Source organism: Corapipo altera, unplaced genomic scaffold, assembly GCF_003945725.1.
Source record: "Corapipo altera isolate COAL_440 unplaced genomic scaffold, ASM394572v1 55, whole genome shotgun sequence".
NCBI lineage: Eukaryota > Metazoa > Chordata > Aves > Passeriformes > Pipridae > Corapipo > Corapipo altera.
The window spans coordinates 2,408,396-2,435,926 of record NW_020884882.1 but is presented as its reverse complement, the minus strand read 5'-3'; the positions used below and the strand labels follow the sequence as shown (position 1 = coordinate 2,435,926).

The 27,531-nt window shown below is 38.5% G+C and overlaps 2 protein-coding genes across 3 annotated transcripts in view; both read left to right on the top strand.

The window, feature by feature from the left end:
• NISCH (nischarin) overlaps nucleotides 1-24,171 on the top strand; it is a 29,454-nt gene extending 5,283 nt beyond the window's left edge. The window contains 21 exon segments of the mRNA XM_027640691.1: nucleotides 1,071-1,154; nucleotides 1,878-2,060; nucleotides 5,307-5,355; nucleotides 6,872-7,035; nucleotides 8,508-8,603; nucleotides 10,112-10,207; nucleotides 10,521-10,673; nucleotides 11,196-11,264; nucleotides 11,717-11,902; nucleotides 12,105-12,233; nucleotides 12,649-12,762; nucleotides 13,591-13,699; nucleotides 16,311-16,432; nucleotides 17,276-17,331; nucleotides 17,825-19,141; nucleotides 19,557-19,731; nucleotides 20,881-21,034; nucleotides 21,614-21,742; nucleotides 22,124-22,285; nucleotides 22,761-23,288; nucleotides 23,291-24,171. Coding sequence (XP_027496492.1) covers nucleotides 1,071-1,154; nucleotides 1,878-2,060; nucleotides 5,307-5,355; nucleotides 6,872-7,035; nucleotides 8,508-8,603; nucleotides 10,112-10,207; nucleotides 10,521-10,673; nucleotides 11,196-11,264; nucleotides 11,717-11,902; nucleotides 12,105-12,233; nucleotides 12,649-12,762; nucleotides 13,591-13,699; nucleotides 16,311-16,432; nucleotides 17,276-17,331; nucleotides 17,825-19,141; nucleotides 19,557-19,731; nucleotides 20,881-21,034; nucleotides 21,614-21,742; nucleotides 22,124-22,285; nucleotides 22,761-23,288; nucleotides 23,291-23,361 — 4,146 coding nt within the window. The 3' untranslated portion in view covers nucleotides 23,362-24,171.
• A 32-nt stretch (nucleotides 24,172-24,203) lies between these two features.
• Nucleotides 24,204-27,531, top strand: part of STAB1 (stabilin 1) — a 60,942-nt gene continuing 57,614 nt past the window's right edge. For both annotated transcript variants that reach the window (XM_027640688.1, XM_027640687.1), the window contains exon 1: nucleotides 24,204-24,982. In XM_027640688.1, the coding sequence (XP_027496489.1) occupies nucleotides 24,777-24,982 (206 nt within the window). In that variant the 5' untranslated portion in view covers nucleotides 24,204-24,776. The remainder of the gene's footprint in view (nucleotides 24,983-27,531) is intronic.

Here is a 27,531-nt window from a genome sequence, read left to right as displayed (position 1 = left end):
TCTATGTAATGTTTGACAACGTGCTGGTCTGCACTAACAGTATGTGAAAACTGGGCTTTTACGTAACAGATCAAAAGTCTTGGTGCTTTTTGTTTTCTCAAGTGGGTTTAGCAACTGGATGTGCATCATTCTCAGAGCAGCTATGAGTCAGCTCTGTGTGATCTGTGGTAGTAAGCAAGTTCTCAACTGTATTAAATGCTTTCAAGATTTGATTATGAGTTAGTGTCTTCCCTAAGGAGTATAGTTGGATTGGATAATACAGTTTATTTAATTTGTTGTTTTCAAGTAGCTGTAGAACTGGTTTTGCAGAACCTTGTTTGTTTTCTAATTTGTGTTTCATTTTGTATCTTTAAAATTTCTTTGGGATGTCTTGTTTCTGGCATATCCAAAGGCAGACTGAGTTCTCTGCAGAACCAGTACTATTCAGTCCAGAAAGTCACCTACAGTGAAAATCCTTGTGTGGTACATGCATGGCTAAAAATACTTAGTTTCATGCAAGGGAATGTGGGGTTGCTTTAGGTAATTATAGTGATTCTTTGGGCACGGTTGTAACTCTCAGAAAGCTGTCTTGTGTGCTTTAACCTAAAAAGAGTAAAATATCATCCACCCAACGAGAGGATTTGTCAACATTTCTCAAGGGTTAAGCTCCAGATTTCTGATTAACTGAAGGGACAGCAGGAACTTAGCAAGATCCTTTGCTGGTTGTGGAACTTGGTAGATGGAAGAAGGGATGCTGCTGCCTCAGGCTTGTGGATAGTTACGAATACCAACTTCAGTCAGCAGAAACCTTCAGAAAAAGAAGTAGCTTGGAGACCTTGGTTATTAACCTTTGGGTTGCAGAAGTGAAAGCCTTGCTTTACATTGAGGCATCTGCGTGTTCTTGTGTGTGGAGCAGCCTCGTGAATGAGATAAGGGACCTACATCAGGACAGTCACCTTGCTTTGGCTTAGCTGTGATACTTTCAGAGTGTAGGATCACCTTGCAGTGCTCCATTAACCAGCCTGTCTGCCAGTCACTTCTCTTTAAGGCAAATGCTTTGCAGTTCCCTCACTTGAATTTCTCCCTTTCAGGTGTACATTATTCAGGTCAGTGTTGGCAATCATCAGTGGACAGTCAAACATCGTTACAGTGATTTCCATGACCTGCATGAAAAGGTAAGAGGATTAAAACAGTGGCCTTGGTCTCTTACAAAGCATTGGACAGTTCATGTAGTTTATGCAATTTCTTTCCTCAATAAAGAGCTAGAATATCTGCCAGATACCACCTGAACTGCAGACTAAATCCTTTTTGTGTGAAAAACTACTTGCCCCTGTTACATTCCCCTCTTGAACTGGGGGAGCTTGGCCTGGCCAGCGTTAGCCTTGGATGGAAGTTTGTGTCAGAGAGGGCAGTTCATTGAACTTCTTTAGCTAAGAATCATGTTTATAACCAGCTGATCTGGTAACCAAAAGCTGGATTGGAACAAAGTCTCTTCTGAATGGGGTGGATGAAAAAAGTATCCTTAAAGTAACATGGGCAGTTATTAACCAGTGCTGATAACAAACAAGTGAAAATGAGGGAAAGTCCAATTTATTCATGACTGTGCTGCTCTCTCAGAAATGCTCCGGTTATTCTGTTGCTTTATCACATTGGTTACAGTCTGCTCTGTGGTACTGTGAGTGATTCTGTCAGAGGAGACTGTTATTAAACTTCTTTATCATTCTATGACAAAATGTTCTTTCTGAAAATACCGAATGCTTTGAAACCAGTAGCTAAATTTACTGAAGTAATTTTACTTTTGGATCTTAGCAGGATATCAGGCAACATGCTCTTCCGTTGCATCTTTTGTGCAAGTTCAGATGGTGATTCAGGTAGTAACTCTGGTCTTTGTCTTTCAGCTTGTTTCAGAAAAGAAAATAGATAAAAATCTGTTACCTCCAAAGAAGATCATTGGAAAAAATTCCAAAAGCCTGGTGGAGAAAAGACAAAAGGAATTGGAGGTCTACCTGCAAACCCTGCTGCTCAGATTTCCTGTTACTGCTCCAAAAGTCTTGTCACACTTCCTACACTTTCATTTATATGTAAGTTATGTTTTTAGTGTCTGAATAGAGGCCTCAGTGTCTTTCCCTAGTTCTCTGACTTGGCGAGAATTATGTGGAATCTTCCTGAATTAGCTGAAACAGTCCTTTTTCAACATTTTGCACAATGATACAAACAAAGCACATTTTTAAAGATTTTTGACACCACTTTTTATTGCAGTAGGTACTTTGCTGGGAATTGGTGTGGGCAGGGACTCTTAAGTGGAGAAAATAAATGCTGGCAGGACAGTTGGAAGCTATGAATAAATGTGGAGCTGAATTGGTTGTCAGTCTGAAGTCAATAGTGCTGGCTCTCAAGTGAGCATTGCATAATTGATCCACACCCCCCCTACTTAGTGGCTAATGGTTAGAGCTGTGGTTCACACTGAAACAGTTTCCAGTAGCCCAGATGAAGACAAATGGTGCTTCTCCATGGAAAACACACTGATGGAGTGGCCTTTGGAGAAATAGCTCCAGCCAGCAGACAGGATGTTACCGTAAAGGATGCTTGAAGCAAGAAGCAATTACTTGATTTCGTGTTCAGACTGCAATTTGTTTGTTCATCTCTTGTGTATAATTAGGCTTTTTTTTTTTTTTCAATATGGCATCATATTGTAAGGGGGGAGAATGAACTTCATAAAGAGGATAATGCACTGGAGAACTGAATGGAAGGAAGGAGCAGTAATTGCTTTGGGGTGGGATGTGCTGAGGAGGCCCTTCCTAGTTTCACAGGAAGACTTCAGAAATGAGTCACAAGTGGTCCATTAGGTGTGTTAATTAAGTTTTAGTAAGAAAGTAAAACCTATTTTAGTCATGTTACATGAACATTATTATCCTAGTGAGACTTCAGAGTTTGACTTAGATAAAAACAGTAGAAGGTTTACCTCATGGTGTTGCTGCTGCCCTGCAGATTTGAGAGAGAAGCACTGGTTTGTCACTATTAAGCACACTGAAATGGATTAGAGGTTTTAAATGTATTAAAAATGTGTGACAATGTAGGGACAATTCTGTTCAGATGGAGCAAAAATTCCTGATCACCAGTAAGTTGCATAATTTTTCTGTTCTGTGGCTGCTCTGTGCTGTAAATGATGCCTGTTTCATTAATGTTTTAGTATTGTAACTTCAGCAACAGTTTTATACAGGCAGAAGTTCCTCCTACCTACTCTTGTTTTTTGGGAAGACTATTTTCTTCCTCTCGTTGTAATGTTCTTTTTTTTTTTTAATTTTCCAGAGAACTAGCAGCATTTGGATATGAATGCTTCTCTGTTTCTGTACTGCACTTTTGTATTAAGAGTGAAGTCGTTGCTTAATCTGCATTTCTCTGCTCTAGGGGGATTCTTACTTAGTTGTAAACTCATTTTTTTTCTTTGTAACTTTAGGATACTTTTAAATATTTACAAAAATGTGTTGGTTATTCAGCAAAAAAGCTAAATATTTACCACAGCAATTCTACTGGAAAATGACCTTTCTGTGGAACTTTGATCTTTTAAAATATTTTTGTTACCAGACAACTCATGTGCATACTGGAGCCATCATAATCCCTGATACTGCCTCCATAGTTGGTGTAGGAAGGCTGCAATATTTTTTGCCTATTCTTGTTTGTATTACCAATAGGGATTACTTAATTTTATTTCCCAGGTTAATGGAACTAAATCGAGTGGAAATATCATAAATACATTAAAACCACTTTGAAGCCTTTTTTTGTAACAGTTGCAAGTGACAGCAATCTAGAACTCTGTTGTTACTTTGACATTGAGAAGGATGTCTCAGTGATATGGGGATGCTTGTTTTGTTGCACTGTCTTGTACTTTGTCATCTGAGCAGATTTCAATTGTTAACTTACAGATAAAAGGTTTTGCAAGAGAAACGTTGAACACCCACAAGCTGCTGTTCAGAGACACCTGCAAACAATGGACTTCTGTGGGTGTGATGCATAGGAGTAGTTAGAGCCAAGACAGAAGTCTCTTGTAGATCTGACAGGAATAGTTCCTTTTTTTTTTTTTTTGCCTGCTAGTCACTGAACAGTCCCAGTCATAATCTTGTTCCAATAATGAATGTAGAAAAAATTTCAACTCTGTCCCAGATGACAAAAGGGATACAGAGTATAGTTTTCAATTAAGTCTCTGCTTGCCAGAGGAGTGTAATTGGCTTATTCAAATGACAACCAGAATTATTTAATTTTGTTTGGAATACAGTTTTGAGCTTGTTGTTCTCAAAGCTGTGATGAGGAGGCTTTGTTCGTCCTCAGTGAGTGGGGTTTCAGTTACACTAAGAATGTGCTGTTCTAAAATTCTTGCCTCATCAAACGAGCTGAGCTGTCTGCTGCAGATGTCCTGTGGATGTATTCCCTTGTTATGAATCATGAGGTATTTGTCAGCAAAGTAAACTCATGAAATATTCATTTTGTGTTGATCCATAATATCTGTTTATCCTTTGCAGCTACCTTCAAAGGAGATGTGTGTGTCTAGGGAAAGCTTCACTCTCACAGAGAGTTTTATTTTGCTCTTTCTGGGGGCCTTTGAGAGGGAACTGTTGGAAGTGCTCAGAACTATTTCTGGACTTGCATAGAGCAGTTGCTTTTTGTGGAGAGAGGTGTGCCCAGGTGGGAAATACTTGTGCTGATCTTTGTGCACCTGGCAATGGAGGTTGAGCACCTGAGTGAGCCCAGGAGGCTGAAAATGGAGGATGGGAAAAAGGGGGTTTTGAATTACTCTGCAGCAAACACAGTAGAGTTGAAGTCCAGAAGACTAATTACTTTTTATATATCTCTCCTTCCCTGTAGGCCTGTAAATCTGAAGTTTTCTTTGTATTAGTGATATTCTGAGGAAATGTTGAGTGCTTGATGCATTAGGATAGTCTTTAATATTAAAACTTGAAGAATGCTAAACTTGTAAGATTTTCTTCAAAACAGAGCTTTCAAGTTGGGCTGATGATGTCTAGTAATACTTTTTCTAGTTGCTGCTGCCCATTTCTAATATATGCAGGATGTGATTATTGAAATGTAGTTCAACATCTTTCATCTTGGAAATAAAAAAACATATGAAATAAAATAATTTCAAGTACTTTTTATTAAGCATTTTCAAGCTACAAAGAAATCTGCAAGACACAGTCACATCTGATATCAGCTTAAAAATCAAAGTCCTGTACTGCAGCAAAGAAAAAAAAAGGAGACTTCAGCAAAGGTATACACTGAAAAATCTGCACTATAAGTATGTAAATAATTTCATTACAATGATTTATTCTTTGCAGGAGATCAATGGGATCACTGCTGCACTGGCTGAGGAACTCTTCCATAAAGGTAAAGAACTTGCAAGTATTTAACTAGGAATGTTTTCCTCTGTGTGCATGTATTCACATACCTGATATTTTACCTCCAGACAGTGATCTTCCATACCAGACTGTTATACTTTCTTTCCCTTCTTTCTCTTCACCTACTTTTGGAAAGGAAAGAAATTGGTGAATTTAGGTTTTGAAAAGGGCCTACTAGTCTGTGTCCTCAAGGGACAGAATGTGGTACTGGTGATCAGAAGCTTTTGCTAAGCTTTCTGATTCAGTATGTTTTAGTGTAACCTGTAAGGAAGTTTGGTTTGTGTCAGTGAGTCCTGGTATAGCATGTATTAAATGCAAGAGCTCACTTTATGTACCTAAATATTATTCTTCCAGAATTCAGGAAACGGGAGACCTTCTGGTCAGTTAATTAAAGGATGTGCTTTTCTGAGGCTGGCAGATGAAAGTGAAATGCTCTTACTGTAAAACTGCAACAGCTCCAGCTGCTCCATTAACAGCAGGAGGCATGTGAAATGATTAACCTGTGCTATTTTTGTTTTGAAGGACATGCAAGATGCTACAGTATAATTCCAGTTGGCTGAGGCCATAGGGTGAAGCATGTTTCAGCATCATATTCAGATTGTTCTGGCACAAAATTAACTTTAGGTGAAACCATCTCAGAGGGTCTGTTCAGCAAATTTGGAACATTGTAAGGAAGCTCCTGAAGAAATCTTTCCTGACTTTGTAGTGCCTGCAGTCTCACTGACAGGAGAATCATTGATGTATGACTGCTTTGTGTTAGCGTAGCCTTGCAGTAATGTACAGCTGGGCTCTTGGTCTTGCTCCCACTGAAGCTGAAGGGAATTTTACTCCTCAGAGCATTTCTGAGAACTCTGCTTATTATGAAAGCTGATGCTTTCTTGTCCACGAAGTCAAACTGCTGTGTGTTCCAACTGTCATAATGAACATTTATTCTTGTGGTGCCTTCAGAAAGGCTCTTGGATGCTGCATTCTACTGTTCCTAGAATGAAATGAGATTGTAAAATTATTATTATATAAGGCATTTTCTGTTCTGGGAGTTTGCTTTGAAAGTCCTCACACTGCAAAAAACATATTTATTACAAGTCTGCATTTAGGCAGCATAGCAGAAGATCCAAGGTCTGTATTTTAGTTGGCAGATGCTGTGATTCCTGGATAGAAAAAGTCCTAAGTGCTATAAACTTAGAGGTATCTCAGAAAAAGTTTAATAACTCTTAAATTATGTAAATGAACTTTGATTCTAGTCCTGTTAAGATTGATGAAAATTGCTCCTAGTTGCATTAGAAGCTTCAGGCTTGTACCTATTTGAACACCTGGATTATTCTGGTGTTATGAAAAACAAACCCCTTAATTCAACTGCGCTAGTTTAAACTGACAGAAAATGACATTATTTTGGTACCTCAGTTGTGAGCTTGGAGTATAAATGACAAACATTTAATCTCCATGTACCATTTATTCCTTGGTGACCCTTGCAGCCTTGTGTTTGATCCCATCGTCTTGTTTTTCAGGAGAGCAGCTGTTGATGGCAGGAGAAGTCTTCACCATCAGACCCCTGCAGTTGTACGCTGTCACACAGCAGCTGCTGCAGGGCAAACCCACCTGTGCTAATGGAGATGCCAAAACAGACCTGGGCCATATTCTGGATTTCACTTGTAGACTCAAGTATCTGAAGGTGAGCTGTGCTTACACAGGTACTGGAGATGTTGTTTCTACCAGACTAACATGGTGCTTAGCATAATTTTGATGTGAATGGATGAGAACTGTACTGGTAAACACCTACAAGCATTTAGAGGTCAGTGTTAGGTGCTTATGCTTCAATACAGGTGTTGCTCCCTAACCAAGGCATTTGCTGTGTGGTGTGGTCTTTTCAGCAGTGCTCTATGTGTTGAGGCAACCACAGAATCTGGGTGCAGTTTGGGATGGGCAGAGAGATAAATATTACTCTCTTAACCTTGCTTTCTTTGCAGACACCATGGGCAGGCCAGTGTATATGTATACACATACATATGTGTATTTATATGTCTTGTCCCCTTTTCACTTTAACTGCATCTGAAAGTTAAAACCAAAACACTAAAAAAAGCCTCGGTTTCATAGATGAGATGGCCCTGAGTTTCTAGTTAAAGTACCATTTCAGATTAAATATAAAAGGACCTCAGAACAGATTTTTGTCTGGAACCAATTTGATTTTTTTTTTTTTGCCAAATAAGTGAACTGAAAAGACTTTCCTTAATTTTTTTTTTAAACACTACTTGCTATGACTCAGACTCTTTTTAGCCGTTTTATTACATGAAGAACTGCTTTTTAAGTGTATGGTGTGTTCAAAGCTGAAACCAAGTGGTGGATCAGGGGAAGCTTCTCTGGAGCACTTGGGAAGTTGTGAAGGCAAAACCACAGCTGTACTCGTGTTCCTGTGGCATTTCAGTTGCCTTTGCCATCATCTGAAGGGAGGGTTTTCTGGCTGGAGAAGAGCTTATTGTTTAGAAAAATCTCCATCTGCAGAATTCCTAGCCCTTCTGAATGCTTGTGAGTGGGCACATTCAGAGCTCGTAAGATACACAAGATTAGAGAAAAACCTTAGAGTTTTCTCCTGAAATTATGTTCACAGCAAACATAAATGAAACCACCTGTTTGTTAGGCTGCTGACATGCTCTGATGCCAGAATCCAATGAACATGTGGAAATATCAGATGCATTTTTATTGATGTGTCTAATGTTTTCTTCAAACCCATCTTGTCAGTACCTTAATCTTCATCTCTTGTAGTGGAATTGAAGGCAGTGCTGACTTGGAGGGTTCACGTGTTTCAAGAAGTTGTTTTCAGTGAATGCAGCTCTGGGTTTGTCAGCTGAGAATGAAGCCTTGGTCAGCCTTGCTTTTATGGAATTGGTTTTTGTGTGCCTCATGTGCTACAGACTGCAATCACAAGGTGGCACTTCAAGTTCAGTGCATTTAGTTGGAGCAACTAATGCCTTTTTTTCTGAAGACTTAATTTACAAGTGTCATGAATCATTCCATACTCAAAAAATTGCTTGGAACTTTGACTGTCTTTCCAAGCTGCTGTATTTGTGCTGTTGCCTGTGTAAGACTGAAATGTGGACAAGTTGGGTTATGTGCACTAACTCTGTTCTTAAATGTCTTAAATGGCAGGTCACCGGAACAGGGGGACCCTTTGGGACCAGTAACATTCAGGAGCATCTCTTGCCTTTTGATCTGTCTATTTTCAAATCTCTTTATCAAATAGAGGTATGACTTGAGATACTGCTCATAATTTCACAGAGGCTCTGTAAATGCCAGGTCTGCTGCATATATCTCACAATTAGTCACTCTGTGCTTTGTTTTGCTGCTAGAATTGGGAAGTGCATAGTTTAGAAGGACTGTTTCATTTGTGAAACAACGTTTTTTTGCAATAAGGATGTCAAATTTAAATGTTTAGAATAATAGCTTGTACTGTGTTTGTTTTCAAAAACAGTGATTTCCTCTATATGTGCAAAACCTAAACCCAATTAGCTTTCCATTACCTTGAAGATTTAACCAGTGGGTTATAACAAAGTTATGTTACAAGGTTTATTACAGAGTACTTTTCATTTGGAAAATACATTTTTCATTTGTGAAAATGTCCTGACATTAAATTTGCCTGTGAAAGTGCACTTTTGGGTGTGGTACTGCTTGCTTGACAATTTGCAGAACCTTTCCGTTGCTCTGCTTTCAGTGTGAACATCAGGGTTTCTAGTAGTTGTTCAGTGAGTAATTTTAAGAAATACTCTGAGCACTTCAAGTCTTTCCAGAGAGAGAATTTGTCATGCAGTCTATATTCTGTCTACTTTTGGTGGATGCTGCACCTTTTCTAGTACATGAATTCTTTTGTCTCGTTGATAGGAGACTGAGTTGGTTAAGAACTTAAGTGGATTTCTGAAGTCAGTGATTATTGACATTTTAATATGGAAAAGAAACTACAGTGGGCTGGAGAGTGGGATAGTCTAACAAGGCAGAGAGGGTATTTCCCCTTTCCTGTGAGCATGAGCGTGGAGAAAAACAGGTTTAAATCTTGAAGACTTTTGAAATTGTACATCCATGAAAAGCTTTGGATTGACTGGCACTAGACTGACATTTTCATCCTATAGTAAACTCTGTCCAAAAATGAGTGGTGGTAATCCTGAAAGAATTTTACCAAGAATGGCAGGAGCTCTGTGAGTTCAGTGTGCCAGCTCTCACGGTTACACAAGGTGTGTGACTGAGGGCAGAGAAGGACCTGTCTGCTGGACAGAGGCTGTAGCAGATTTTCAGCAACACTGTTTCAAAATGAGCTACAGAAAAAAAGTTTGTAATCTTAAATTTAGTCTGTGTAATTAACTCACTAGTGTGTTAAATGCTTAGGTTAGTGTCCTCACTTCTTAAGTGTTTTTTTTCTTTATGATAAAAAGTAAAATGCTGTGACCCATTAAACTGCCTGGGTAGTTTCACCTTGAATAATATATGGAACAGGTAGAAAGTCAATGGAGAAACTTTGTTCAAATATATGTTTGAATTTAAGTTTTCTGTAGTTATGTCTCTAATTTCTTGCTTTAGCTTTGCCAAATGTATTTCTGACCTGATAATCTCAGGAGATTTTAAGGGAGTGCTGTGACTGCTTTCCAAATAGCTGGAGAATTGACTGTTGAAGCTTTTAACTGCCTCTTTCATGTCTCATTTGTCTGTTCCAACTTTTCTGACTCTGTAATGTGACTTTTTTTTACTTTTTTTATTTTAAATAGATCAGTCATTGTGGGGGAAAGCTTATCAAAGGGCTGACTTCATCCAAACATACTCTGGCCACACTGAGTGTTCGATTTTCAGCAACATCAATGAAGGTAAGAGTGAGTTCCTACTCCTGGTGAGTGTTCAAAACACATGAAAAGCCAACATGCACGATGTGGAAATATCCATTTGGAGTCCATGTAGTTTTCTTTACTACCTCTTGCAGGTCCTGTTCTTAAAACTATGGAACTGTCAGGGTTTGCTAACCTTACAGAACCTCAAATTTAAGTGAAGGAGGTGTTTGGATGTGTCCCTTCACAGGGACGTTTTTGATGCTTACTTACATAAGGTTGTTGGGATTGTTTCCAAAACCATGAGCTTTCACTGAAGATGTGAGCCTTGTATTGGTGTGCTTGTCTTAAACAGGAAATCCTGGTGCCTGAGGCCTCTGAGTTTGATCATTGGGAGCCAGAGGATGCAACTTCAAGTTGTCCAGTGACAGCAATTATCCCAACCTGGAGAACTTTAACAACTTTGGATATGAGTCACAATAGCATCTCTGAAATTGATGATTCAGTGGTAAGAAATTTTTTCTTTGTGGAAAGAGTATGACTGATCTGTGGCACATTATAGACAGCAGGAATTTTGCTTTTGCTCTCTGTATCTTTTTTTCTGCAAGATTTTCAGTTGCACTTTATGTTGGTTAGCTTAATGCTGAGGAGATTTGTTCTAAAAGAACTTTGATATTTCCTTTGCCAAAGGAGAAAAGTTTGTCATTTTGTGCTCTGTAAGCAACATTTCCACATACTGACTTTTTGAAACATGCTTTTACTATTAAAAGCTATAGACCACTTAGAATTTTATTCGTTCAAGTTAAAACTTAACCGTGCCCCTCAGAGTAACCTGGTTTTCTTAAAAACAAGATTTAACTCTTTGTTGCACTAGGTCATACAGAATGCTTTTTAAATGCCAAAAGCTGAGAAGAGAGACTATATTAGATAATACCTTTCCTTTACTTGTTGGTCAGCAGATAGTGAAGGAAGTATGGCCTGATATATAGACTGAAGTGCATTTTAACACATGTATTTTTTTCTCTTTTAGAAATTAATCCCAAAGATTGAGTTCCTGGATTTGAGTCACAATGGGGTGTCTCTGGTAGAAAATTTACAGGTAAATGCTTTTGAAAGTGATATTTCCCCCCCCCCAAATGCCAGAGACCTTAGAACACAGATTTTCATGCTTCAGAATTTTGTTTTCATCTTCATGGAGAACAGTTTAAGCCCAAACTGCTTATTCTTCATAAAATCAAGTGCTTTTTTAATGATGCATTTCTTACATGCCCTGGATATTTTAATTGCTTTGCCAATATTGACATACAACATTTAGTTCTTAATTTAATTCACTACCAGCTGTATCTGTGGGTTGGTAAAAATGCAACTGAGGAAGTTTCCTGTCTGCAAGCTTGAACCTGTGTAATGTACAGTTTCATGGTGTGTTTTTCATGCTATATAGTGTCCAGCATGAAAACACTTGCACAAAAAGACGAGCAAACCATAATACAGCATCTTTGCAATTGTTCAATTTTAATTGGCGTGTGACATGGATTTTCTGTGTTGTTGTAGCATCTGTACAACCTTGTTCACCTGGACTTATCCTACAACAAACTTACATCTCTGGAAGGTGTTCACACAAAACTGGGAAACATCAAAACTCTGAATTTAGCAGGAAATCAACTGGAAAGGCTGTGTGGTCTTAACAAACTGTACTCATTAGTCAACTTGGATCTAAGCAACAACAAAATAGAACAGGTAACTGTTGCCTTTCAGTGTGGAATTGTGTGTTAGATCACAAGCCATTTCTTGCTGTGGGTGAAACTTCAAATAAATAGAAGTGGCTGTAGCAGTTTCTGCTGGTTATTGTGTGGATGTGATCTGTGCAAGTAATGCTCAGTCTGCGTGCTCATTTTCATTTGACCAGTCTTTATTCACCCTTTTATTGCAATACTTTCAGATTGATGAAGTGAAGAACATTGGAAACCTCCCATGCTTAGAGAAGGTGATGTTATCCAGCAATCCTTTGAGCATCATCCCTGATTACCGGACCAAAGTACTTGCTCAGTTTGGAGACAGGGCCTCAGAGGTGAGCCAGGGTGCTGCTCTGCCTTAAAAACTACAGTTTGGAAAAGTCTTTTTTTTATAGCCTGGCGAGGAAAGTAGTGCAAATGTTCTAAAAGACTGGTAAGTTTTTAGTGTGTGTTGGAGAAGATCTTTAGAGAATTAAACCATATTAATATTATTCAACTGTGCTCCTGGATCTAAATGAAAGTTTTACCCTGCCTTCATCAGGTAACAGATATTAAGCTTACCAAACGTTCCTGAGTTTGCATTAGATTCATCATGTTGGAGCAAGGTCTAATGTGGTAACTGTTTTTGTGTAATGGTTACAAAGATGCACGTAGTTTGCAGTAAGCAAAGGTAATTTTTAATTATTCCATTAGTAAGTGGAATGAGGTGCCTTGTTTTCAATACTTTTAGATGTTTTAACTATTTTTTAGGTTTGTTTGGATAACATTGTTACCACAGAAAAAGAATTAGACACAGTGGAAGTTCTGAAAGCTATACAAAAAGCAAAGGAGGTGAAATACAAGCTGAGCAATTCTGACAAAAAGGTGAGTTTGGTGCTGTGAGAGAAATGGAATGTGCTGTATACAAAAGAAGGTTACAAAAATACTTGCATAAATTAGATGTAAGCAGAATTCACTAAACTTTCCTTAGCGTTGAAGTTTTCGTGCTTTTTGTGCTTTAATGTGTTATGAACTTTTAGGATTGTCTCTTTTTCCTATTTAGTTTTCAATGCAGTTTTGGTAGTTATCTGAACTTCCTTTTTATGCTGGCTTGGGAGAGAGGAAGTGGGAGGAAAAGATAAAACGACTTAATCACGTACACAATAAATTTACATTTGACCTTAACAGCCATATTTTACATCTCATACAAGTATGGCAGAGCTGTGATTTTATTGCTTGTGTTGTAGAGTACTGAAATGACTTTCCCAAACTTCCTTCTTGTGGGTATTTAACAGTGGGAGAGAATCAGAAATCTGAATTCTCCTTGCCTTCTCTGGCGTGTGGCTGTGTGCTGTGTAGTTGGTTGGTCCTGTTTTGGTAATAAATTTATGGACAGAACAGATTCTATCCCTACAATGTGGAAATCCTGTTTTTGTCCTTTTGACTTGTGAAACTGCCAGTTCTGTCAATGCAGTGACTAGTCAGTGATCAGAATGACTTTTTTCTAAATGAATTCTTAGTGGAATTCTGCTTAGTGTGAAAATTGAAACTTAGAGGAGGTGACCACCCCCACCCCAAAAATAAAAAAAAGCTGGCACTAATTTTCTTTTTGCTCAAACTGAGAAAGCTTGGGTAGACTTATTTTAGTTCAGGATCTGATGTGTCCTGTGTGTTGAGGTTTTTTCTTTAATTGCTGCATACTTTCTTTATTAGATCAGTGAGGACTCCAGGCTCACTGCTGCCAGCTCCAAATCAAACTGTTCTTCTCTTACTGTTCGTCCTTCCTCTCCCTCTCTGCCTCGTCCTGTCAGCTCCAGCCAAGGTAATCATGTATGTATCGTGCTGCTGGGCTGAGCCTCTTGGTTCTGCTTTTCTAAGCTGCATTGATATACATGAATATTATGTGCATGGATATAGGGCTTATCAAGACCAGCAGAAAGACCTGGTAGTGTTGGCTTTTAAAGTGAAAGTTGTGTGTATGTGACTCAGCAGAACTGACCTGTCGTTCCCTGTAGTGTTAATTAACCGGAGTGGAATTTTGGATACAGGGCTTCTTTTGTGTCATCCTGGAGAACTCACCTGCAGGAAACTAGATATCTTTTCTGGTTTTTTAGATACATGCCATAATGTAAAACCATGGCATACACAGACATATTTTAAAATTGCTTCTTGGTCTGCAAAATGTGAGCTCAAGCAGCATGTCCTCCGTTATTGCTTTTTGGAAGAGCTGCATTTCCGTCACACCAGAAGGAAGGTAGAAAAAGGAGATGAGTAAAAGACAGTTGTGGGATTCATGTTCTGACTGAGGTGGTGATTTTAGCACATCAGTTGTGCTCTACAGTACCTGCTGACCTTACCTGAAAGTATTTTTACTGTGTGTTTCAAATAAACGTGCCTGTTGCATTAGGAACTCAGAAGAGTGGTTGCATTCAGAATTTAGAGGAATGGCTTAACTTTCCTTTTTTGCAGGAGCCTGTGAGACTGACTTAATGTGAATGTTAATTTGTAACTGATAAGAGACAGATACTTCTTGGGTTTGGCTTTTGTCTGATTGAAAAGCTGAAGTGCAGTAGGATATGCACAGTGAGAGAAGACTTTGTAACTGTTTAAAAGAGCAGGCATTTTATTCTCAATTATTCGGCGTGGCACAGCTTCCTCTTCCCAGTAAATCAGTGGATTGGTGGATGAGGGAGAGAAACATCCCTGAAAAGCCTGATCACTGAAAAAGATCCATTGCTGTGGCTTCTGCAGAATCAGTAGAGCTTTCTTAGTTCACTCTAGAAAAATGAAATTGCTCTGACAGCATTTGATTAAGGGACTGAAACCTCGATGCAGAACTGATTGCTATTCATGTACTTTCCTTTTGTAGTCTTTTTAGATCACTTTTGATGTGCAGATAAAATGCCAGTTTTTCCAAAATGAAGTCAATGCTTGCTTTAAAATATTAAGCATTTGACAAACTGTCTCAATCAACAACCTGCAGTTTTATACAGGACCTGCTGTAAAAATGCATGTCAGCAACCACTGGAACTGCTTAAGTTATTAATCAGTTGTCTTTTTCTATTACAATAGATGTTTAGGATCAAATGAGTCTTTGGAGAAAAGAAAATATAGAACTTTCTGAAGAACTTATGAGTTTTATAGAGAGACTGTACAAGATCTAAGGCTTATTTACTGTAGTCCTTTCCTGTAAGCTTTCTTCAGTAGAATTTTGGGGAAGGCTCTTATAAATAGTGGGAAAACAGACTGTGGCAAGCTATTTCTCAGTTTTAACAATAAAAATTGATTATTATTTGCTAGGTATCTACTATCAAGGGTTGTTTTCAAAATACTGATTTTGAGAAATCTATTTAAAAAAATGGAGATGTGCTAGGCAAGTAGTTTCACTGTTAAATCATGAATAATGGAATTAATTTCCTGATATGCTGTTTCTATGAATTGTTTTCTCTGCATTTTCTAGACACCATCTGTTTCCGTAACATATTATTCATATTCAATGTCACTGGCAAATGGCTTATGGAAAAAGATTAAATATTTATATAGGAAACAGAAAACCAAAAATAATGCTTGTCATGTTCTGTTTTTCCTGTCAATTTGCGTTTCCTTCTTGCTAACACAGTATTTTGTTCAAATAATAAATACCTCTTGTGTTTCCTCTGACCATGAGATAGTTTGATGTGATCTGCTGAACTTTACCAGCCAGAAGGAGTTTTAATGCTCCAACCAGACACCATATCCACACTGTAACTTTGCTGTTTCTTTGCATATTTAAATCCTGGAGCTGGCTGGCTCAGTGGCAATACTGAAAATTGATTTGCTCTGTTGTGTCAGGGCCATGCTGTGAATGTCAAAACAGGCAAAAAGTCAAATGTCCCTGAGGAGGTTGGCTTATATGCACTCAGGATTAGTTTTTAGTAATAATTCAGCTTTGAATCCTTGAAAAAGGTTCCAAATAAGGTGAGATAATATCTCAAGTGGCATTTGAGGGACCAGAGGATCTGAGTGTGAAGGTTGTACACAGGTATTATACTTGTTCTCTTGAAGCTACAGAAATTTGAGAGCATGTACAAAGTTCACACAGAGGGCTCTGCTGTGTGTTTGCCAGCCTGGCAACAGACTAATTCTGTTAAAACTGAATCATGTGAAGATTTCTTAAACCAGATGTTGAGATTTAAATTGATTGTTAGCTTGAAAAATGAGCTTTAGCAATCTTTAATGCAACTTTCAGTGCACCTAAAGTTACTTCTGTAAGTAAACTAAAATTCTACCTGCTTTTTTGTCCTGGCTATTATGTGAAGTTATCCTTTAGCTTTAATGATTTATGATTAGATCGTGACTATACAAATTTAATTCCACTTGTTTGGCAGGATACTTTTAGACATTCATTTTGGTTTTACGTCAGTGATTTAAAGAGCTCTTTATATTTTTTCTAGAAATAATTTGTGAAGAAACAGTCCTAGCCAGCAGTTTTTTGCAATCCAGTTGTTTGACTCCTACAGACCATACAATTCCCCAGAGATGCTTTGAAATACCAGACTCCAGTTGTAAAAATCAGGTAATTACGATATTTTTAACAGCTTTTGCAAACTTGTTTTTTGTGTTAAACTTAGGTTATTGTAGTAATCCATAGCAAAGGGATGTTTTTTATTGTCAGAGCTAGTGGAAAAGGAGGCAGCCCCAAATTTGAGTCAAGGAGTTTTGGTTCAGCTTATAAATTAAAAGGGTAATCCAAGTTTACCAGAGTTGCAGAGGACTGTTGCCACATGTCATGACTTTGAGATGTTTACCCAGTATTGGTATCACATCATTTAATAGCCATTTATATACTGAGTATAAGAATTCTGTCATCTTATTACAATACCAGTTTTTGGAAGATGATTCTCTTACTGGTAGAGGGGAAGAACCTTCTCCCTGTCATTAGGCAATGGCCTTAATTTGTCTTCTCCAATCTCCTCCTATTTGATAACTTCTGTTTTGTAATTTCATTTGTTGTATTGGAAGCACTCTTTCAAGGAATGAGACAGCAAGACTTGAGGATATCTTTTCCTTTGCTACCAGTTTAGTTGATCTTTGTCAAGTTCCTTTACCTTTTTGCCTCATTTTACCCTAAATCAGTAAAAATTTGTAGTGTGCTGAAATGTCTGTGAGTCACAGATTGAATTTGTTCTCAAGTTAGCAGCAGAAGTCATTCTTTTTCTGCCTTAATTGAATGCCCAACCTAAAGCAAACAGTGTTTCTGGATCCCGAAAGGATGGCTGTTCAGCTGACCAGGAGTACAACAGGATTTTGCAGCAAGCTGGCCAGCTTTAAAAACTGTGAGCCAGCATTAAATTTGCTTTTCATGTGTGCTGAAGTCTAAGAAGTTGACAGCTTTGTGATATTATTTTCTTTTCCTTAGGCACCTGCCTCTGTATTGGATTCATGCAAAGAGTATGGAGGTGGCCATCAGATGTGGTAAGCTAGATAAATAAGTTCTAGTTTAAATCCTTGTTAACTTTTTTGTAATAACAGTGGGTGCTGTTTTCTTAAACCCAACCTTTAAGGCAAAACAGTCTCTTTCATTGTATTCTGCCTCTGGATTTTGGAATCAAAATCAATTTTATGGTGTTTTTAATCTTTGAACCCTGGAATGCAGTTGGCAGTTTCAAAACCAGCAATAGCTGTACTGCATAGTCCTTTAGCTAATAAGGATGTGCTTACTGGGAGTGGGAAAGGGAAGATGACTTAACCATTTTAGTTTTTACTTTCTATGGAATTATACACTACCAGCTTTTAAAATCAATGGCTGTGTGCAGTACAAAGAGATGTTTTAAAAAATTACACTGATTTAACTGTGTTAACAAGAGTAAACCTCAAAGATCTGAGAAACAGCACCATGAATTGCAGCAACCATGACTGTTTTTAAGCTCAAGTTTGTACTTACTGAGACTTCTTCTCCCTTTTGAAGCTTGGAGCGTTCAGAGGAAGAACCCTGTGCGGTGCCTGACCCCTGTGACACCGTCATCCTGCCTTTTAACTGTATGTCCTACACTGCCACAAACCAGGACTTTATCCAGCACCTTTCTGCCTCCATAGTGCAGGCTGTGCAGAAATCTCCCCCCTCCCTCACAGAGAATAAAGGAAGCTCTCCAGGTAATTCCACTACCACAGACAAGGAAGATGGATATTTTGAAATGGGACTTCATGAAGGAGATCAGACTTTTGAGTTCAGCACTGCTTCAGATCCTCAGTCATTGGACAGCACAGCAGTGGAGTGTGTTGACATAGTCAAAATTCTCTGGAGTTTTTCTATCCACATTCATAAAGGACTCAGACAGTTTGCTTCCTGTTTGGTTCTGACTGATGATATGCTAGCTGTGTTTGAGATTCCTCACCAGGAATTGAGAGGAAACTGCCAGCACATCCCTTCTGCCTTGAAATTAATGCTGTGTTTGCCATACACTGATCTAACAGAATTTGGCTTTCTCCTGCCAGAAATCTGTTTAGCTCTGAAGCTGAAAAACAGTGACAACTGCTTGCTTGTTGTTTCAGACTCCCAGAATCTTCAAGACTTTTATTCCTGTTTACACGCTTGTTGCTCTCAACACTACACATCAGTGTTACCAGGCTCCACACTGTACTGTGGAAAAGCAAACCTCCAAGAATTCCTCTGTCAGCTTATGGAATTGAATTGCATTTCAACAGAAGATGTTGAAATAAAAGGTTGTTTCCCAACATACCTTGTTGGTGGGAATAAAACCAATGTTCAGGAAATCTTGCATCAACCAGAGTCAGCTGGCAATAGCAGAGAATGGTCAAAAAATGTTTTGTGTTCTGCACTTTATTCTTCAGTGTATAAATCCTCTGAGCAGGGTCCCTGTGTGATCCATCCATGTTGGATATTTCTAACACCCCAGCATTTGTACATAGTAAAGGTGGATTTCAATTTACTGCCAGGTAAATGGGTAGGCACAGAAGAGTTGGGAAGTGTATTTAAACTGAACAGAATTCCATTAGCATCACTAGTGTTGCATCCAGCTCATGGTTCCATCCAGCAGAAGGGTTCATTTTTGGATGGACATGTGCTGGAGTTGCTCGTTGGATACAGATTTGTTACAGCAGTGTTTGTTCTACCTCATGAGAAATTCCACTTCCTAAGAATCTACAGTCTTTTAAGGACACTCCTGCAGGATGTTAAGACTATCATTATTTTCAAAGCTTCGAGCAAATCTGACGCTGTAAGAAATCACGTTGTGGAGGCAAACAGGCACAGTCAGTCAGCAAGGTAATAATTCCTGTAAAATGGCTCTTGCACAGTGCTTGGTGTGGCTTAACCAGTGTGTTTGCAGCTGTCATTGTGTTTGGGTTTGGACTGTAGTATTGACGAAATGCTTCTGCATTCTGCTAGTCTGAAGTATGTGTGAATGACTATACTACCCTGTACCTGTCTGCCTTTTTTTGTCTCTGTTTTGGTTTTGCAACATAAAATGTAATTTCTTATGGAAGGAAACTTCCTATTCCATGTACCTGCAGGCTGAGGTCATGGCAGGTTGACAGCTATGCTCAAGATAAATAATTTAAACTGTTAAAAATGGAAGTTACCTGGCTTTAATTTTTGAACAAAATATAAATATTAATTCTCATGCGGAAAAGCTCTGTAGTTCCTTACATTTTGTATGTGTTTTCTGGATATCTTCTAGTTTTTGCAAGCCTCATCTGACACTGTCATCTTTATATCCATCTGAGTTACTTGTGCAGAAGATAACAGAAGATAACCAGATCCCTGTTCACCTCCATGTCTCTGTGTCTCTGCAGTATGTGGCTGGGCTGAAAGGAAGTGCCCTAGTTGAGTTTTTCCATGGCAACATTGCAGAGGTATTGTGCCTTCACCCAGGTGTATAAAAAGATGTCTTGTGAACTATCTGTGCTGCACAGTATTCTAAAAAAGAACTTCCCTGATCAAACTTAGCCACAAGCGTTGAGCTCTGCGAAACCTGGAAGTGTTTAGATCAAAAATCTATTTGTGTTACTCCCTTTTGGGTTCCCTGCCACAGTGATTGGGATCCTGCCAGGCATATTTTACCCTCAGGATCTGTGATGCAGAACAGGAGAGTACATTGGTGTATGTCTTGAAGACATGATTGCTCCAAGAATGTTCCTCTTTTTTTCTTTAGAGTGGGAAAAGGAATGAAAATATGAGGAGTGAAACATAAATATTCTGACTTGTTTCTGTAATATGGTGCATGACTGCAGTACATGTTCATGGCTGTAGGTACTCCAGAAACAAGGACAGATAAACCTAATTTCTGAAAAATATATTTATAGTCTGTGTGAACATCAAATTTAAAAGTACAAATCTTACCCTAAATTTATGATGTGGCTTTTTGAGTGATAAATCATTGAGGTCTGAGTACATATGTCAGTTGAAAAGCTTGAGAAATAGAGACATTTTTTATTCCCTTATCTCCCTTTCAAAGTTTAAGTAAGCACAGTTATAATCTTGTGCTTCTCTTTTTACATCAGGAGGAGCTGATAAAGAAAGCAGGTGACATTTGAGGGTTCACAGTAAGCTCATCAAGAGAGAAGCTGGGAAGGTGCCTGGTTGGAACAGCACCTGTGCTTCTGTCCTCCCTTGAGGATCTTTAAATCCAACCCCTAAGTAGCATCCCAGTAGACTTTTTCAGGTTTGGGAGGCCACTGCTCCTCTGTTGATTAAAGTTTTGTTGGCAGTGTCTGTTTTAAAAAGCCTTTTTATACATGAGATATTTTTGGGTTTTCTAGTTTTGGTCAGAAAAAAAAAAAAAGAATAATTAGCCCACAACAGAAAAATAATTTTCTTATTTAAACACAAGATATTTTCAGTGGCTGCTATTGTGGCCTCATTTAGCAGCTTTGAGGTGAAATTCTGCTCTTTGCAGATTTTGAAGTTGTTTCTCTTGTAGTCTGAAATTGCCTCTAAGATGATGAAAATATCTGAAATATCAAAGTGTAAATTTTATTTCGTAAATCACTTTTGCACCCTAGGTGGAAAATGAAGAGTTGAGACACCTTATGTGGTCTTCAGTTCTGTTTTACAAGACTCCCAATGTGGAAGTGATGGCTTGTGTGCTTCTCTCAACAAAAGCTATTTACTTTCTGTTGGATGATTCTTTTGTTCATGCTGATGAGCACCAGTCAGGTAAAAGAGTTATTTTTAATAAGGTTACAAATTTAATCCCTGTCTGTCTATTTGTCTTCAACTGAAGTACCAATTTTGGTCAATAATCTTACTTGGACCTCCTAGTTGAGGGGTACAGTGGCAAAATTTACTGTATGCAAAGTATTTGCATAAGACTTATGTTCAAAAACCAGGACCTTGAGTCACGTCTGCTTCTCAGACAGACCTTTCCAGCTGCCACTGTATCCATGTTTTGCTGTCATTTCACAGTCCCTACCATCACCTAGGCAGCTAAAGACCCTTTAATAACCAAAATGGTAAGTGGGCAGTAGTGACCTTCAGGGTGTGCATTCAATTCAAGTGGTTTGTTAATGCATCTGCTGATTTAACTCTGGTATGTGACAGCTGCTTCAAGAAATGCTGCTAACAAGGAGATTCAGGTGTATTTATTGCTTGAGAAATGATTAGCCACTCTACCCACTTTCTTCTTAATTTCTTTCTTCAAGTGTGAGATAAGTGTAGGATTTTAATATAAAAATTAAGTTTATGGGCAGAATAATTTTTTTTTACATTTTCATTATATGTATACTTTTAAAACAGATTTTTGGAACAAAGAGAACTCAGATTGTGAAAACAGTTCTTTCCACCTCTCTTGCTGCTTTGTGCTAAAACTTAATGACCTGCAGTCAGTAAATGTTGGCCTATTTGACCAATACTTCCGCATTACTGGTGAGTAAATCTCGTGCTTGTAAGTTTTTCCAGTCCTGCTTTGTTTTAGTCTTCTGTTAGATGGATTCCTCTCTTTATTAGTGAGATGGAAGAGTGTATGATTTTGTTGCTTCTTTTTCTTGAATTCCCTAGAGCTGTAGTTGAACCATAAGTGTACATCGTATTTTAAATGAAGAGTAATTATATTATGTATTTTTAAGGGCTTTGTAAGGATTCTATTGTTGTTTTCAAGGATTTCAAAGATTTCTAAATAATGAAACATGTTTTCAGGAGAAATAACCCTTGCAAGAAATAATTTCTGATGACAGTTGCATGTTGATCCAAGAAATGATAATGCCACGTATGGATTTGTGAGTGGATTGTATTCTGTGTTCTCCTCAGGTCATTCTGCAGATCACATTGTCACCTGCCTGACAAGGGACAGCTACAACACTCACACCTTCATCCAGCAGCTTATGGCAGTTCTGTCTTTGCTTGCACGCACACCTTCACCTGAGCCAGTAGATAAAGACTTCTACTCTGAATTTGGGAGTAAAAACACAGGTGAGTGGCCATTCTTACATGTCATGAGTTATTTGGGCATCAGACTTAAGGCTTCATCTAAACTCCACTGATTAAAAGTGGAAAAACTTGAAAGCAGGGACTCTGTATTCAGTGATCTGATAATGCTTTCAGTGAGTTCAGAACTGGGGAGTGGGAAGGAGGGCAGAGGAGGTCACTTGGTATGGAGGTGGATAATCTTTGATTTGAGAATCAAGCTATGTTTCCTTTAACTTCTACCATCACCTGAACTAATTGTGTGGTTAGAAATTTGCAGAAAAGTATGTTGATAATGCAAGAAAGACTCCAGTAGAGGTTTACGTCCAAATAAAATCATTCCAATATTGTATATGAGCAAAAGCACATATGAATAGATACAAAACTTGAATTTTTCTATCTGTCAAAGATTATTGCTTATCCTGATACATTAAGGAAGTATTATATAATACTAAAATATAATAATGTATGTTTCTTGCAGGAAAAATGGAGAATTACGAATTGATTCACTCTAGCAGAGTAAAATTTATTTATCCAAATGAAGAGGAAATTGGGGACCTTGCTTTTCTGGTGGCAGAGAAGATGGATGGTTTGACTAATCTTCCATCCCTCAACATCCTTCTGTATGTGTTGGCATTCCAAGTAAATCACGGTGAAGGACCTGCTCAAAACACTAGTTCACTTCAACCTAAAACACTTATACTGACCAGCTCTGATTTGTTCCTCTTTGATGAAGATTATATCAGTTACCCACTACCTGACTTTGCTAAGGAACCACCAAAGAGAGATAAGTATCAGCTTGCAGATGGACGACGAATCCGGGATTTAGACAGAGTACTTATGGGTTATCAGACATATCCACAGGCCCTTACATTTGTGTTTGATGATGTTCAGGATCAGGATCTGATGCAGAATTTAACACTGGATCACTTTGGAGAAGCTGGTAGTGTCCCAAGTGGAAATACTAAACAAGAAGGCAACAAGAACAGAGAGATCCAGTGGTACATTTTTATCCCAAGTGCAGAAAGCAGGGAGAAATTAATTTCCTTGCTTGCAAGGCAGTGGGAGATCCTGTGTGGTAGGGAACTGCCTTTGGAACTCACAGGGTAGTTATTGCACAGCCAGGTGATTTCAGTGTGTATTATAAGGTAAAGCACAGTGTTTAGGTAAACAGCACCTGTCAAGTTCTTTGTTTCCATGAGGAGCTGACCTGGGCTCCCTTGCTCCCTAGTGCAGTGAACATACATAGTGCAGTACACAGAAATATTCTGAAGTGTTAACTGGGGACTGAACTTCTTGTACAGTCTACTTTTTATGCAATAGTATATAGTGAAAAAAAAAAAATCATGAGACATCCTGGGAAACTGTATGGAAAAATTAAGGAGTCAACACTAGATAATATAATACTGTCGTCTGGGGCTGTTAAGGTTTCCACTATTCTTCTGTATATATCAGTCTTGCTGTTCTATACAAATTCTAATGTGTAAATAAGGGTAAATGCTTGTGTACGTTCAAGTGCAATGTTCTTTGTACAAGAAGTATTTTGGGTATGCTGCTAATGCTTATTATTTAATGATCTTACAGTTTTACATATGTTTTTCTCTGAGGCCAAATGTAATTATTTGCTGCCAATCTTCAACTTAGCAGTGAAATTTGAGCCACAAACAAGTAAAAAATTTTCTTATGAAATTATTTTCATAGGCATTCTTTTTCCTTACCCTAGGATAAAAGAATTCCCTGGTAAAGATCCCCTCAGTATCATCTGCAAATTGGAAATACCCAACATAGGTATATGAGTATTTTGTCAGCAAATAATGAATTTGTATCTCTGAACACAAAGTCTTTCTTTTTGCCTATCTTGTCAATACAAATAAAGTGTAATTTGACAGTTTTCTCTTGGCCTTGTCTTTATTCAAGTTTATATCTTGTGTTTGCAGGATACCATATGGCAGTTCAGCAGCACATATTATGTTCCTAGAGTGCATTATAAAGTATGGAATATGCAGCAAGATGAAAGAAGAAAATAGTTTCTTCTACTATAGCAAGATTATGTTAGTCCAGAAATACATCTGAGTCCTGGAAACTGAGGATCTGCAGCTTCTAAACAGAATTTAAGGAGGATTTATTTCAAGTATTTTTGCTTCTCTATTAGGTACCAGGGATTTACCTTCCAAGCTGTCATCTTTTATTTGAGTGTTACTGTGCCCAACAAAGTTTAGCCTCCCCCATGACACTAAAATCCATACTCACTATTTTGAAGACAAATACTGAGACTTTGAAAAAAAATGTTCTATGTTCAGTGGTATTAAGAAGGGAAGAACAGTTTGGATACTTTTGTGCCAGCTGATGCTGCTTAAAACTGATGCCCCTTAAAAACCACAGAGAGAAATTTGAATTGGAAGAGACCTGGAGGTCCAACAGTCAACCTTAAAACAGGGCAAACTTCTAATGGATTACTCGGGGCCTGGTCCAAACAAGTTAGGAGCTTTCTTCAGGAATGGCAAGTCCACAGTGGTTAACTGGGAATTTGGTGGTTTCACCGAGTATTTTTCCATGCTGCTGCATAGAAAGCAGAGCTTGGCTGTGCTTTTTGGACTCCAGAAGCCAGGAATGTTGCAGTCAGTGCAAGGATGACAAAGACAGAGGCAACCAAAGTCAGATTGTATTGCAGGATTCTGTGGAATTCCCTAAGCAAGAAAAAAGGTGAGGAGCATTACTTGAGTGCAACTCTGCTCAGTTTAGCAGAGGAAACCTAACCCCTTAAGCTCAGACTGATTGGACAGTTAAAGTAGGTACTGCTCTGGGAAAACTGAATTTTCCTGTACTTCAGAGCTTTTCTATTCCCTGAAATCTCAGAGTTACTTATGTTCATTTAAGCTTAATTCCTAAATTAAAAATCCTAGGGATAATATAATTAAAAGAAAGCTTAGATCTTCACTAGTTTTTTCTGAAGTAATTCTGTTAATCACTTATCTATAATTCTCCATAGTAACACTTAAGGAGGGGCCTGTGGCAGCTTGAATAGTCTGATTTGCAAAAGCAATTGAGAACTTCCCAGATGAACAGGTCATTTACTGTGAGGCTTATGGTTTTAAGTGAATGCAAAGGGAATCTGTAATGAGTCCTTAGAAACTGCCTGGGATTTGAGCCAACACGAGTAGACATCTCTGCCTCTCCTGTGGGGGTTATACTTGTCATTGCTTCTGGGTAAGTCAACCTTGCTTCTGTCTCATAAGTAAGGCCTGTCCTGGGGGATGCCTTGTGCCTGAGACAGGCATGAGTTCTGTCTTTGTAAAAACCAACTGTTAAAATGTATTTTAATACACTAGTGGATATCAGAGAATCTTGTATGAGAGTAAGCGATGATAATCCCCTGCTTATCACATAGTTTGAGCAGGCAAGGGCTCTTTTTCATATTTTATTGCAGAAAAAAACCACAACTGTGATTAAACTTGAAATTCTTTTAAGTCCACAGCTGTTTAAAGCATTGAATCTGTCCCTTTGGATCACATTATTAATCCAGGAAACACAATTCCCCTTTGAGATCTTGCTAAGCACCAATCACATTTTAAGATGAATGAAATGCTCAATATGTCCTGCAGTGTGTCTGGATTCTTCCAGTAAGTATCTTACCCTTGGTGCTCTCAGAGCTACAGAATCACAGAATATGCCAAGTTGGAAGGGACCCAGAAGGATCACAGAGTCCAACATCTGATCTAAATCTGTTCTTTTTTTAGTTTAAGTGCATTTCCCTTTGTCATATCCCTACCTGCCCACATAAAAAGTCCCTCTTTAAAAAACCTCCTTTAAACACTAAAAGGCTGTAATGAGGTCTTCCTGGAGCTGCCTTTTCTCTGGGCTGAACAACCCAAACCTTCTCAACCTGTCTGCACAGGAGGGGTGCTCTGTGTTAGAACCTGCTGGAGTTAGAGCTTTGTGGGTGTACATTTCTGTTCATTTAAGTGCAATGTTAAGCTGAAAAATTTGATGCACTGTCACTGCTCAGCACCAACCTGTTGTCTCTATTGTCTAATTTTAATGTAATCTTTTGCTCTAAATATAGGGATTTGAGTGAGATGTTCTTGAAAATGCACAATCATTCATCTTGAACTTTATAAAATGACTGTTTCATTTCATAAAGATTTCTCAGAACTTGCCACAGTTTTTACAGAAAATCACCAGAATGAAGTCGCTTTGTAAGCAGCTGAGGTTACACAGAACAGCCTTGGTTTCTTCCTCTCCTTTTGCAAGAGCACTACAAAACCCTCCTTGCATTTTTCTCTTTAGTAATCCCTTTATATTCCAATCCAGCTTTCAACCCCTGTTCAGCATTAAGGCAATATCTGAGTAGGTGAAGTTACAATCAGATACATGCACAGGCAGGTGGGCAGACCTGTGTCAGGAAAATATCTCCTGAACTATCCCAGACTTCCATAGCCTGGCTTTGCAGCTGATGTAGATATTGCCACTCTTAGAAGTCCTGGGCAATAATTTATGTTCAGTGTCATCTGCCAAGGATCTGGCCAAAGGTTTTAAAACTTCCCTTGTATTACAATTGAAAAACTCACGCATGAACCTCATTAGGAAGGCAAGTAAATGAGGTGCTGACCTGAGCCAAACTGTTTTTCTTTGCAAGAAGAAATGACAGTGACCTGCATCCTGTCTGTCCTGTGTCCATTCCCATGCTGCTTTTACAGCACTCTCTGGTAAGCCTGGCTGTAGATGTACTGCACAGTGATGTATTTCCATCAGCCCCTCTGGCTTGACTTCCTGTTCTTGTCAGCTTGGATAAGGAGGGGTTTTTTAACTGAAGTAGCACAAAAAGCTACTGCTTCTTACTTGGATGTCTCTGATCAAAAAACTTCTGTGGTGCTAATCTTCAAACATACCAAACCTTAAGCAGAAAAGCAGCAACACAAGGAAAAGCATGAAGTTGTGGCTCAGAGAAGACTACAAGCTTCTGTTTCTTGCTGTCTACTTGATAATTAAGGGCATTTAGTAACTTGGAAAGCTAAAAATTGATGTGGAAAAAGTGGAGGATATGAAATTCCTTAAACCCAGAAGAAGCTAAAGAAAGACTGTGGCCAGCACTCAAAAAACCCACCTGAACAGGTGCATGAAGAGGAACAGCTGGAGTTGGTAAGCTGGGCACCAAGGCCTTGTGCTTCAGTCTTTAAGGTCTCTGAGAGGGGATGATGAGAACTCCTAGAATCTTTAAAGTCATTGAAAACGCTGAGATAGAGGGATCCCAA